Consider the following 13,182-nt stretch of genomic DNA (forward strand, 5'->3'; position numbering starts at 1 on the left):
TTTCTACCAGACAAATGTGGCATTAAGTACTACCACATGGGGCCTCCTTCAGCTGTGCCTTCAGAAAGAGCAAATTTTTATTCTGTCTCTGGAAGCCAAAAATTCCTATTGCTCCACAGGATGGCAGACCTTTGAGCATCCCTGTCATAAGCTTTTTCATACTGGCTAGATCAAGACAACTCCCTTCTCATAGCACTCAGTGTTCACAATTGCTTGCTGAGGGATGAAATGCAGTGCTGCTTTAGGTTAAGTCCACTGTTAAGACCTCTCTCAAAGGCCTTTAGAAGGAGGAGGACTAATAAAATTGCCTTTTAATTAAGGTATCTAGGCATCTCTACCAAACCACTTCTAAAAGCAGCACTGCAATGTAGACCTGTATGTTACCTTTAATAAGTCAACTACTTGCTCATCTACCACAAAAAGTCACACCAGAAACTAGAGCTAACATTTATCCCTTTTGGCAGCTGCCAGAAGAAATTACAGTTGTGGTAGAAGCCCATGATAATATTGGGTACTCAGAGTTATTTTAAAAAAAAAAAAAAAAAGGCCTTACTTTCCCCTTTACTTGTGTAAAGCAGCTCTATTTTCCTAAGGATACCCAGGGGTGTTCATTAATGTGCTGCTGTTTCATATCTGCCAGGGCACTGATTATGATAAACTTTGTTTACTAATAAGCCAGCAGAAGCCAGACTAAAGCACCTAAAAGACTCCCCCCATCACCCCCACAGAGTGGTGATATTTGGTATCTGGAAGATTCTTTCTTACACCACTTTGCTCAGACCCTTGCTTTCAACACTAACTCTCATGGGAAAGAAACCAAATTGCAGGCATACAGCATGATTTCTATGACATTGCCATCACTCCAGAGTGTTTCTCAAGTGAAAAAGGGCTGAAATTCTTATTTCACTCAGGATACCTGATATTCAATTTCTACTGCTTCATATCCTTAAAGGACAATTTTGAAGGCAGGGAGGGGGGAGGAGAAATGTGAAGAGCCTGGGGTATCTTCTCATCCCAGGACAACTCTTAATAGTATTATACTCAGGAAATCACATGTCCCTGCTAGAGCACAGGAGTGAAAATCCTGCTGTATTTTAATAGTTTAAAGGCACACAAGTCACAGCAAATAACTGATAACTTCCCAGTCAGTTCCAGCCTTTTATTTCTGCTCTTGCTATAAAATACATTTTGTAGACTTACTCTTTTGGAAAGCTTAAGTGAAATATTGCCCTTGCTTTGTTTTTATTCTGCAAGAGGCCTGCAGCAGTGAAATGCTTCTGCTTGCTATAATTATTAGTAAATAATCATTTTCTTAGGAAGAAGCAGGAAGCTTTTTTTTTTCCTATGTGGCAGTATGACTCTTACAATAAAAATGTCTTCAAAGCTCTTCTTGTGGCTGTCTGCCCCATAAGCACACTAAGGCTAAAAAGATCTCAACAGATCCTTTGCTCTAATCTTGAATAAAAGCTGCATTAGCTTTAGCAGTGACACTTCTCCCTCACGCTCAAGCTAGCCGAAGGAAAAAATGACCCACTTACTTACTTGATTTGCTGAAAGGTAGAAGCTGCTGCAAGCTCATGAAAATATTTTCTCCCTTGGAGTACCATTAGATCAGAAGCAGATACTGTCACTCAGATCTTTCCCACTTAATAATCTTAATACCTCCTATTTGAACTGTCTCTATGAGGCAGAAATTGAATTTAGCTTGTTCTGGCTGTGACAATCTTCATGCTTAACTGAGATCCCTGCTGCACGTGTCATGGTAAGAACTGAGGCTTCAGGCAGCTCTCCACTCTCTTGCTTCTCATCAACTATCTGCCTGCCTCTGGCTCACTGATCCCTCATCAGCTCAGATGATGTAATTCTCCAAAGCCCAAAAGTTGATGAGATCATTTAGTGGAAGACCCCAAGATCTAAGCCTTCCCAGCAGCATGCTTCACCCAAATCAGTTCTTGAGTTGTGTCAAGGCACAGAACCTCTCACCTTAATGCTAAGTGTGAGATGCTAGCAATAATATTTGCCAAAAAATACAAACATTTGCACAGCAATACACAGACTTGCACAGCAAGATAGACTTTACCAATATGAGGGAGAGTAACAAAAATAACTGTCTCAGGGATGGGATTCCCTTTCAACTTTTAGACCAGTGTTCTTGCCTCAACCCAGAAAATCTGGTACTCAGATTTTTTATTCCGAGTTGCCATTCATAGTTAGATTCTCTCCTGTGGGTTACACAGCCATATCATGTCCCTGCTTACAACATAAGACAGGGATGATTTAAAAAAAAAAAAAAAGTTTTATATATTCATATTTATTTATGCAAAATCAGTGGTACCATGGCAATCTATGTCTTAATGCCTTCTGTATAAAGCATGCTCACTCCACACTAGAGCTCTGCTCCACTCACACGTCTAGAAAAGTTATTACTTGCCAAGGATGAGTTAAGCCTGGAGACTTCTACACAATCCACCAGCAATAGATGTTAGTCCCGCTTTTACACATGGACAAAGGAATAGATTTTTCAAAGAGATTGCAGAAGTCTAGCAATATAGCTAGACACTAACCTTTGCTGTTTCTGTTACTGCCCCTTTGTATCTTTCAGATTTTACAAAGCTGACCAAAGCTCCCTCTTCCTGAGGTCACATCCTCCAGCACCACCAGTAAAAACATTCCTTGCCAAGCAGCAATTAACTACATTGGCACAAGGCAGCATGTTGAAGAACAAGCTTGCAGGGACCTATAAAATGACCTAAGAATTGTAGTTACAGGTAGGAATTTTTCTCTTCTGAAATTTAACTGGAGAAATCCTCAGTGAGAGATTGCCTCCTCTCAGAAGTATGGATTGTCACCTACCTTACACGCCACTTCTGAAGAGTAACTCATCTCAGAGGAGCTCACAGGAACCACACACACAGAGATGCTGAAGAGCTGAGCCCTGCTTAAGCAGATACTGAAATCAATACCTGATTGTGACTGAAGCCTGTCTGTATTTATAACTAGCAGCTAAATTTAAGAATGGGAAGTGCAGGGGCATACCTAGAAACCTACATAACAGAAAGGGGACTTTGCTGATCAAAACTTGGCAAGTACCATTTCCACTTCAGTTAGCAACCCCATGTCAACTGAGATTCTCATGGCACTTAATGTGTTTCTGATGAATGTCCTCTGGCAGCCTGTACATGTGCCACTCGCCGTGTGGCCAGCGGAGAGAGCCACAGGACCATTGCTGCTTCTGCAGCAGGATACAGTACGGGCAGTAACAGCAGCATCTCAGAGCTCGGCCATGGGCTGCCAGCCTCACAAGGAGCAGAGATGTGTACCTCCATTCCACTCATGTTTGCCACTACATGAAGTCCCGGCTCTAACTTAAGAGAAGGTCATCAGCTGTAGATCCTTATCTATTTCCAGGAAGATAACCTTGCCCACACTAGACTTCCAGTGTATCTAAATTAGGTGTGGGAAAGGTCTTAACTACAAATACTCCAGAGATATACGTTTCCTGCTCTAAGATACAGCCTCTTTCATATTTGATCAAGTAACAGCCATTTGGAAAAGGATGTCTTACAGAAAAGACTTATACGCGTGGGTTTAAAAATGCTTTTACTTTTTTCTTTTTATCTTCTTGCTCCAATCTGTTCTACCTCCACAGCACGGATTGCCTGCCTGCCTCTCTTCACACAGATCCATTTCCTTTTCTCCAGAACAGCTGCCTCACAAACTACTGAGTCAGTCAACCTGTTGCCCATGTCTTCCCCCTCATCCTCCCCCCCTTTTTTTCCTACCTCTTTTTTGGTAACACAAATCCTCTTCCTTCTCCAACATTTCCTCCTGTGAAGGAGTATTTGTCATCTTCTCCCAGGTCCAGAATCACAGTTCATCTGTAAGAACCTTTGCTTCTTTAGGTTAACTGCTGATAGAAAGGATTCCTAGCTTCTACACCAGATGTTTTTTTCCTGCTGCAGCTTGTGCATTCATTTGTTCTTAAACTCCTCCTCCCTGCTTGGCAAGTATAAAAAGGAATCTTTTTTCCAAAAGACATTTAAAGTTCCTCACATGCTGACTTGGCTGTATGGAGCTCTTCCCACCTTTCTTACCATTTGAAGGGAAGAATGAGGCTTACTGCTAAGACTCTGCAGGTAACTCACTTTTCAATATGATAGTTAAAAGGAAAAAATTTACTTCAGTACAAGTGCTTAATTTTGGCCTCCATTATCATTACTTAAGATCTCGGTTCCAGATTTCTGTCGAAACTGTTCCACCAGGCATGAAGTACTTAAATGGTCATTTAGACTTGAATTACTTCAAGATTACCTGAGAGTTCTTCCTCCAAAGAATTTCCAGAACATCTTGCGAAGAACTGGGGGTGCCACGGGGTATCTGGGTCCTCGCAAACCAATGTGCTGCTTTTGTAGTGATTGCTGTAATACCGTCTGGGGATCTCCACGAAAACAGGGTAAGCTACCCTGCATCTAAGGCAAGCTCTTGCACATGGACTGTAACTATGGAGAAATTAGTATACTGTGTGTTCTCACCCTCACTTCACCCTGAAGTAACTTAAGTGCAACTATAAATAGAAAATCTATTTAGACACTTACTCCAATCAGAAATTAACATCTACCCAAGATCATGCATCTGTGCTGAATCCAAAGTTTTAACAGCTGGAAATGTCAATGATAAAGGACCAGCAGCGTAACTCAATATTTCTCCTTTTTTCAGAGCTTCTACCTACCGGTATTTTCTACCCGCCTCTATCAGAAAGCCAGAGAGAATAGTACACTAGAGTAGGCAAGTCTGTTTATTTCCACCTTGTCTTTGCAGTGCAGCCTTAAGAAACTAAGGTGTAGCTGGAGGACAACTAACTAGTTCACATAGCTCAAGTTCTTATTAAACCAGCAAACCTGGTTTTCTTTGCATTAAAGAAAACATTGGGAGTGCATGCAAAGTTATCACCTCTCAGCTGGGGGGCAGCAACTTCTCAAGCTACTCAAGTCTCTCCACAAGCACTCATGTGAATAGCCTCAGGACAAGAACACTGTGAATGTTCATCATCCTGAAAAAAGGCTAAGAGAACTAGACCCTTGTCAGAAGTTACCTCACCAACTACTGCAAGCTGCTCAGATACTTCAATGGTAAATATTTCAGCATACTGTGTGGAAGAGTTGGAGTCAGACATTCGGAGTAGTGAGAAGTTCCGAATTTCCACAGTATATCAGCTATCTTAGGCTGAACGTCTGGAAGATTTCAAAGCCGCAGAAAAGTAGGTTAACAGGTTGAAATGGGGGGGGGAAAAAAACAGACCAAACAATTAAATTTCATTTCTATATTTCAGTAAAACCTACTTGAATACACTTTGAAACAAGAGTACAACAAAATAGAATATACTTCAAATGTTGAATATACAAACTATTATAGTTCATTCTGAACACTGGTACTTCCCTCTTAACTTCAACTAAAAAAATTTACAGGTTTAAAACTACCTGACAAAAGTTCATGCTGGGTGTGACCTTTCAAGTGACAAGAGTAGAGCTGAAACTGAAATGTATGCACAGATGTCAAGGCTAAGTGAGAGACACAGGCATGTTATAGCAAAAGGCCAAAAGCCTGCTGCTATTTTGTCCACAATTAAGAAATTTAGACAGACTTTAACTACCATACAAAATATGTTACATGTAATTCTATAACAATACTGTGCTAGGTACAAGATTTTTAAAAAATCTGTTTTAATAAAAAAGCTTTACACAAACAAGCCATTAGCTTATTTCAAGAAAGATAACTGAAAATCAGTCTAAGGCTTTCATTTTAAATCTGCTTAAGCTGTATGATACAAAAATCCCTCTAGGTCTCTGTCTTCTTTTAGAAGCTCTTTAATCTTCTCCTTTATTTCACATTCTAGAATACCTAGTAGCAAGAGTTTTTCACATAGCACCAGTTGAGTACTGTGGGCACACAGTAGTAATTGCTGGTATGCATATAAAATGCATCAAATTTGCCATTTGTAACAATGAGACTTTCCTCTCCCCCCGAAAATTAAACCAAGGCAAAATATCTCACACAACTCTTTTAGTGTTCCAGATCTTAGTGTAACTTGGTAACGTAGTGAACTGTTTGGTCCCTTTTCAGTCCCTCTAACTTTCCTTCTCCACAGGTTCAGCTGTTTCCCAACTGGAAGAGGCAGTTTCTGTCAGTATATCAATGTGGTTCAAATCTCACTGAAACATGGGAAAATAATTTTTTTTTCCAGTAAGTCTTCAACATATGCATGTTTATTAACATTTCAAAACTCTCCTTTTTGACTTGGTGATCACATCCCCTTCCCTCCCCCAAATTATGTCAGTATACTCAAAACAATAACAGTCTAGAAGTCCATGCCGGAAGTGACTTATTCTTCATTTCTCACACGTTATGATTCCTTCTGTTTTCATTGTTACAGGAAGGGCAATGGCTGAGGGCGTACTAACTACTACAACATGGGTCACAGTCTTGCTTCCATCTGCTGGCTTCTCTTCTTGTACAAGCTGCAGTGTTTTCACTTCACGTTCCTGTTTTAAAGCTGCTGTGTCTGATTTAACTTCTGGACTTTTTATAACTGCACTAATAACCCTGGGAGGAGTCTGGCTAGATGCCTGCTGAGCAGGCACCGATAGTCTCATTACTGGTGTCCCATGAGCTATAGACATGGGGGTTAGTGCTCTAACAGCCAAGGGCGTTCCAACAATGTTAATACTCCCTGACCCAGTCAGGCCCGTTTTTGTTTGCAACTGACACTGTGTAAGTTGTGTGGCAGGGATAGTAATGATTTTGGCAGGCTGCATTGTGATTTTGTCTCCGTTTTCAGCAGAGGATGGCATCACAGTAGGGATTGTCTGGATTACTACCTTTGGAGTTGTTGCTGTTGTTGGACTTGTGTTGCTTATTAACGGTGACCCTGCATTTACTGACTGCACTGCCACGGTTGAAATTTTCTGTCCCAGAGAGGTCATTACAACAGGCACTTGCATTGCCACACGTACAGTCCTGCAAAATAAATAAATAAATAAATAAGTGTTTATTTAAGCCAAAACACATGGCATCATTAGGGCTGAAAATACAGACAGACAAATATAGAATTTACAGATTTTTAATGGGCTGTTTAAAAAAAATTACCTTTTTGTGCATCTAGCAATTGTAGCTCAAAAGTTTAGCAGCATTCATATCTCTCTCTTCCCCTCCACATAATTTTAAAATATGCTTGAGGGCAAGCACACTGACAGACAACTGGCTCTAGTCTCAGACACTAGACTTTCACAGTATTCTACCATGTTACATTGCTGCTTGCAAATCAATAAAGACTTCCAACTTTTAAAGTATAAAACCAGAAACTAAAAGACAGCTTCCTAACCAAAAAAATCAGCAAATGACAAGCCCAAGCTACAGTAATACCAACCTGGGAGCTGTTGTTGCTGGGACAGTAGTAGTGGTAGTTGAGGGACGAGATGATGATGTATCATGCACTGGTGAGGCAATGTTCACAACTCTGGTGACTGCTTTTTCTGTTCTGGTACAGCTTAACTGAGAGGAATTTTTTCCTCCACGTGCAGAGGTTGCAGCTTTTAAAAGGTTTTCTGCGGATAATGACACTCTCTCCAATGACTTTTCATCTGTAGGCATTGACAAATCTTCATTGCAAGATTCACTTTTGTCATCATCTATGACAACTATGTTTTTCGGCATCTCCTTAAACTGATATACAAGCCTCTGTCCCTCAACTTTTGCAAGGATTCCTCTTTGATAGTAGTATCTGCAAAGAAAGTACAAATAAGTAGTAACTGACACAGTGATAGTTTTTAAAGAATAACTCTTTCTATGCTAACAAGAAAATCTGAAGTAACCACAGTAATACCTACGATATGAAAAGTCATGGAAAGAAGCTGTAAGAACATATTGGCAAAGTATTTCAAGGATCTAGCTGAAAAAAAACCTGACCTTTTCAAATACGCACTTGAAATTTTAAACAGCAAATTAACTGATAACATAAAAAGCAACAGGAACTGCAAGACTGATGCCTCAAACAGCCAAGTCAGCAAGTATACAAAATTTTTTTAAAAATCTCAGAAATTTTCTTAGATCTATAGGCAAAATTAAGAATTATACTTTAAATTACAATAGACAATTTAAGTATTAATGGAGTTTACCTCAGGGCTCTTCCCATAGTCTCATAGTTCATGTCAGGTTTGTTTTTGTGTTTTCCCCATAGTTTGGAGACAGCTTTTGAGTCCACAAGCTTAAAGATGCCCTTCTCTCGCTGAGTCCATTTAATATAACGAGGACAAGTATTTTTGTCCTGGAGAAGGTCCAGAAGAAATTCCCATAAGTATGTTGTATTTCCTAACAATTAGAAAGCATTTAGATATTAGAAATCCACTTTTACTACCAGTAAACTCTCCGTATATAGGTAACTCTGAATGACCTATATTACAAGCAAATGTTACACAGAGGATGGTATGTAAAATAACTGGCAAGTTTTCATTCATTCTGATAAGTTTAGTAAAGCTTCCATAAATATTTACATTCCAAAAGAAGATAACCCAAGCATTCTGCTGTACAGCACAGGAGCCCCTTCAGTCCAGCGCCCACTCTCAGTTCCTGAAATAAAGTACGGAAGGGAGTACCAAGTCACTACAACCTACAGCTCCTTAGCAGGGACAGGAAGAGAGGAGCTCAGAAAGTTTTTCTCATGTTCTCTTAACAGGGAATTGAAATGCCAGTGCATTTTATGATGGTGAAGGACAGGGGGCTATAAATATTTTAATAATACATAGTACCTTCAATAACTAACCATCTCAAACTGTGTTAAGGGTCCTTGCACTGTACCATAACCTCCTGCTTACTTCGATGGGACATCAGCATCAGACTCTCACACTTTTTAGTGACACCCCCTGTTCTGACCCTTCTCAAATATATGTCGCAGAGTGACCAACACCCTCCTAGGTGCCAAGCCATTCCAGTTACATCCTGCAAGTGTTCATACAGTAGAAATGCCAAAGACCTCTCTGTAATTAGGGAGGTACAGCACAGAATGAAGGCTGCCTAGAGAAGAATTAAAAGTGCTTCTGAGATACTCCAGAGGTGTACCATTTCCACCAGGGGAGTCCCAAGATGAGATTTATGATGATGAATATCAGGATGGCATGAAACAAAACAGGGAGGGTTGTCTGGACTCTGGTTATACCATTTGCATCTAGGAAAAGGGGTAGAGATGCAGGAGAAAAAAAAAACAAAAAAACACACACTGCATTCCAATTTGTACCATTGGAAAGGATTCCTAAAGGGATCTGAGAAGGAAGAACCGAGACAGAGCTACAAGAGTTAATATAACCTCAAAATATTACTCCCAGTTCTTCACTTGACCATGCTTCCAAAGCCCATTGGATGCTGAGGGCTAAATAAAAAAAGAAAAAAAAAAAGTGTAAAAGGATCATTAATTCCTGAGATTTGGTGGCCCAGCATAGCATTTGTTATGCCACAATGAAGACAATTAAAAATATGTTAAGACAGGTTAAAGACAACTGTCACAGACTCCAAGAAGTCAGCTGTCCTTGAAAAGCCTCAAAAGAGAAAAGTTGGGGTTTCCACCTTCCGGAAGACCATCTCATATAGAGAGAACAAATGTATTTTACCAAGTGGTCCAATAAACAGTAGGTACCAATCCAAGAGCTGCCAAAAATCCAGCTTCCAGTGGTTTTCAGAGACATTTGAATTTGATCTATATAAGGAAATAGTCAAGAAAACCCAGGAATCTTGGAATCATCCTAGATAATCTCAGCTCTGTATCTTAGGGAAGGAAAGAATAATTTTGACAAAATATACTCTTGCAACTTTTTAAAATCATTTTTCTCATTTCATTTCTCAAGTCAAAATAGCTCAACTTACTGTTTGTTGCATGTTAAGTGTTACAACTTCTCATAACTGCACATAACAAAAAGACTAGTAAGTTCTCAGATCAGTAAGACATTTACCACAGAAAAAATATTAATTTGCAGAGTATTCCTTGGAATTAATCCAGTGTTTTTTTCCTCTAGCTCCTCAGAAATAGAATTTCTGGATTCACTGCCAAATGCTGTAGGTTTGCAGAAATAAAAGTGAACTTCAGCATCAGGAAGTGAACAGGAACTTCAAAAGAAACCATTCCCTAAAGTGCTTCATTTTTCTGCAGGAACAGTGCCCACTGACTCAACAGTTCTTCCTTTTCCCTCATAGTTTACACTGACCCAAATAACAGCTTTTTTCCACAGGAGAAGTGTGGAATAGCCAAACGACTCAGAAACCACATACCATGCCAGAAGACCCAATGATACTACTGCTATGCTGCTGTGCCAGCTGTAGCTACCATGCATTTAACACAGAGCCGATTTTAGAAATGCTTAACACAATTTTGAATCATTTTTTAAATCCTTTCTCCTAAAACACACACTTTCCTAATTCAATGAATCCAAGCATACAGACACCTGAGGAAGAGAAAGACATGGTTATAAAACATATTATATGAACGGGTTTACATTTATGCCACCGTTAAGCATTAGAAAGTCCAGTCTGGTAGACATAAACATGTATTGCAGCTTGCTAGGAAGACAGAAGTCTTCTTTAATTACATACAATCGTCATCTCCTCTCTGAAAGGTCTCAAGCTAACTGATGCTGTAAGCTGGCACTGCGGAGCTAGACATGATTATTGACTATCTTAGCTTCAATACAGAGTAGATTTTGCATATGGAAATAAATTTTTTGTGGTTAGCTGATCATTACAACTGCCAGCTATTTAAGAAAGTTAGCAGCAGTCTCAAAATAGAAGAATTAATGGCCAGAAGGCATGTGAATGATACAAGGTACTGTGTGTGTCAATGATCTGTCACACTGGTACCAGCATCTTTGTGGAGAGGCTTAAGGCCAACTTTGCTCCCTCCAACTAAAGGGAAAATCCCCGGCAGCTATATGCTATCTGCCTCTACTTTAAAAAGAGTATTTAAGCAAAGCAGAAAAAAAAAAATACAGAAAGAGAAACCAAGCCTAAACTGCTATTCCTCTGTGCTGGAAGCAATAATAGTAATTCTATCCCACTTAATAATAATAATACCTCTTCAGTTCCTCCTATATAAAGAACTCAAGGGACCAACTAAATCAGATATACAGCTGCTTTACTTTGCACCAGAAAGTATCAGGGATGCACCTGGGAATGAGTATCCACAAGGACAAAGAGCAATCCCCTTCCCAGCTGTACACAATCAGCTCTCATCTCTCTCCCCCATGACTTAACTCCACTGATAGTACTGAGTTCTAGGAACAGGTTCTGCTTTTTCCAAAAAGATGCTGCACGTAAAGTAGCTTATATTTGCAAGTAATTTTTAAAATAAGTAACAAAAAAAAATCCAGTTATAAAACATTTTGTAGGACACTAAGTTAGCTTACGTTAAGGGAAAAAAAATCTACTTTATGACAGTTGTAGTATAAAATATGTAACAAGATACCTTGCACGGACAAGAGACATAAGCAGATCACTAAAATGGCCAGCAGAAGTTTAAAAAAGTCAGTAACATCCCCTACCTCATAAAACAAACAGCTACAGAGAGAAATTGCTAATAGAGACAAAAACTGGAAGAGAGAAACGTAGACCTCCTTTTTAAAAATTATGGTGCAGCAGACTAGGAACTAGGACACTTCACAAGTACTCTTCAGATAACGGCAAGCTGTAATCATGATATCAGTTAGAAAGAAGGCTAAGAAGCCTTTAAGAATACTGAAAAAAAAACAAAAGAAAATCAAACAAGAAGTATTTTTAAGCACACCAGGTGCAGAGATCTGTGATCATCATTAAGGTCCACTGCTACACCCCAAACTGAAGAAGCAGAGAAGTTTATAGTTACTTTTTGTATTCGTTTTCATAAGCTAACATCTGCACAACATCAGTCTCATTCTTCCTTGGCCTACACACAAATATGATGGCTCAGGAGCTATACCCAGATAAGAAATTATGTAAACAGCAGAGGTCTTGCTTTCAAATGAATCCCAAAATAGTAGTGCTCAGGCTGACAACTGCACACTCCCTCAGCCATTATGCTGCTCCTAAAAGTCACTACAACTTTGTCTCTCCTAGATGTAGCAACATCACCAAACAGCTTTTTGTGCAGTAAGGGGAAAAGAGATCCATGTTCTTCATCCACAACCAGGGGAAGAGCTGATACACTGTACTCCGCTTCAAAGGCAGCCTGTGAGCGAAGGTTTGCAAGCTCTGGGCTGTCTGCTGGGTGAAGGGCAGGGGCCTGGAGACCAAAAAAGGACTCACTATTCATCAGAAGAAACTTTAGGAAAGTATAGTCCTCCCGCACAAAGCCTCTCACTCAACCACTAAGGCAGCATATCAACATTTGTTTTTCCTCTTATGCCAAACTGAATCTATTAGTTAAGCAGCATATTCCCACCGAAGTTTGTGAATCAATTAAGGAAACATGTTTTCAACCACCACCATTAAAAATGCTTATAAGCTGCTTTTACTTGACAACAGGCCTTTCAGTGGCAGCTTAACAAATTACGTATCTAGCAACAAGCTAACATGCACCACAAGAGACAGCATGAGCCAATAAACATAAATTAAACGAAAAAGAAAATGCAGAAAGCTTACTAACTGCGGAGTGTATTATTGGGCACTTATGGAGTGGTAGCACACAACCTTGTGCTACATCCTGTACAACCAGGTTTGAAGACTTGGAATAAAATTAAAACTGTGACAAAGTCAGTGGGAACTCAACCACCAACCTTTCCAAGATCTGTATTTTTCCAGTAACATATACAATATAAATACACTGCATAATCTTAAAGACTCAATAAAGAGAAAAATATTCCTTTGCCTTCTCTAGGTTTCTTCTTTATACCTAGATCCGGAGACCCATCGGAAATAGCTGATTGTTGGGTCTTTGGTTTACGGCCAGCTGCACATAAAAAGAAAATGGAAAAACTATTAAACATACACAGAATAAAAGTATTTTACAGTTTGACTTCCCTGAAAGAAGCAGATCATACTTTTTTTTTTTTGCCATTTCCTTGCTAAGGGTATGGATAAATTTAAATTCCTAGATTACTACTACTATATATTCAATGTAATTCATCATTTGTTTGCTTATTTCTTAAGCAGATGAGTTAAGGTTAGGTGAGG

At 39.4% G+C, this 13,182-nt stretch overlaps 1 protein-coding gene across 1 annotated transcript in view; it reads right to left on the reverse strand.

Annotated features, from left to right (window-relative positions):
• Window positions 1-5,305: 5,305 nt before the first annotated feature.
• The window catches only part of ELF2 (E74 like ETS transcription factor 2), a 42,141-nt gene continuing 34,264 nt past the window's right edge, over window positions 5,306-13,182 (reverse strand). The window contains exons 6-9 of the mRNA XM_067297739.1: window positions 12,869-12,958; window positions 8,172-8,361; window positions 7,424-7,777; window positions 5,306-7,014 (exon numbers count right to left, since the gene is read on the reverse strand). Coding sequence (XP_067153840.1) covers window positions 6,387-7,014; window positions 7,424-7,777; window positions 8,172-8,361; window positions 12,869-12,958 — 1,262 coding nt within the window. The 3' untranslated portion in view covers window positions 5,306-6,386. The remainder of the gene's footprint in view (window positions 7,015-7,423; window positions 7,778-8,171; window positions 8,362-12,868; window positions 12,959-13,182) is intronic.

Source organism: Apteryx mantelli, chromosome 5, assembly GCF_036417845.1.
Source record: "Apteryx mantelli isolate bAptMan1 chromosome 5, bAptMan1.hap1, whole genome shotgun sequence".
Taxonomy (NCBI): domain Eukaryota; kingdom Metazoa; phylum Chordata; class Aves; order Apterygiformes; family Apterygidae; genus Apteryx; species Apteryx mantelli.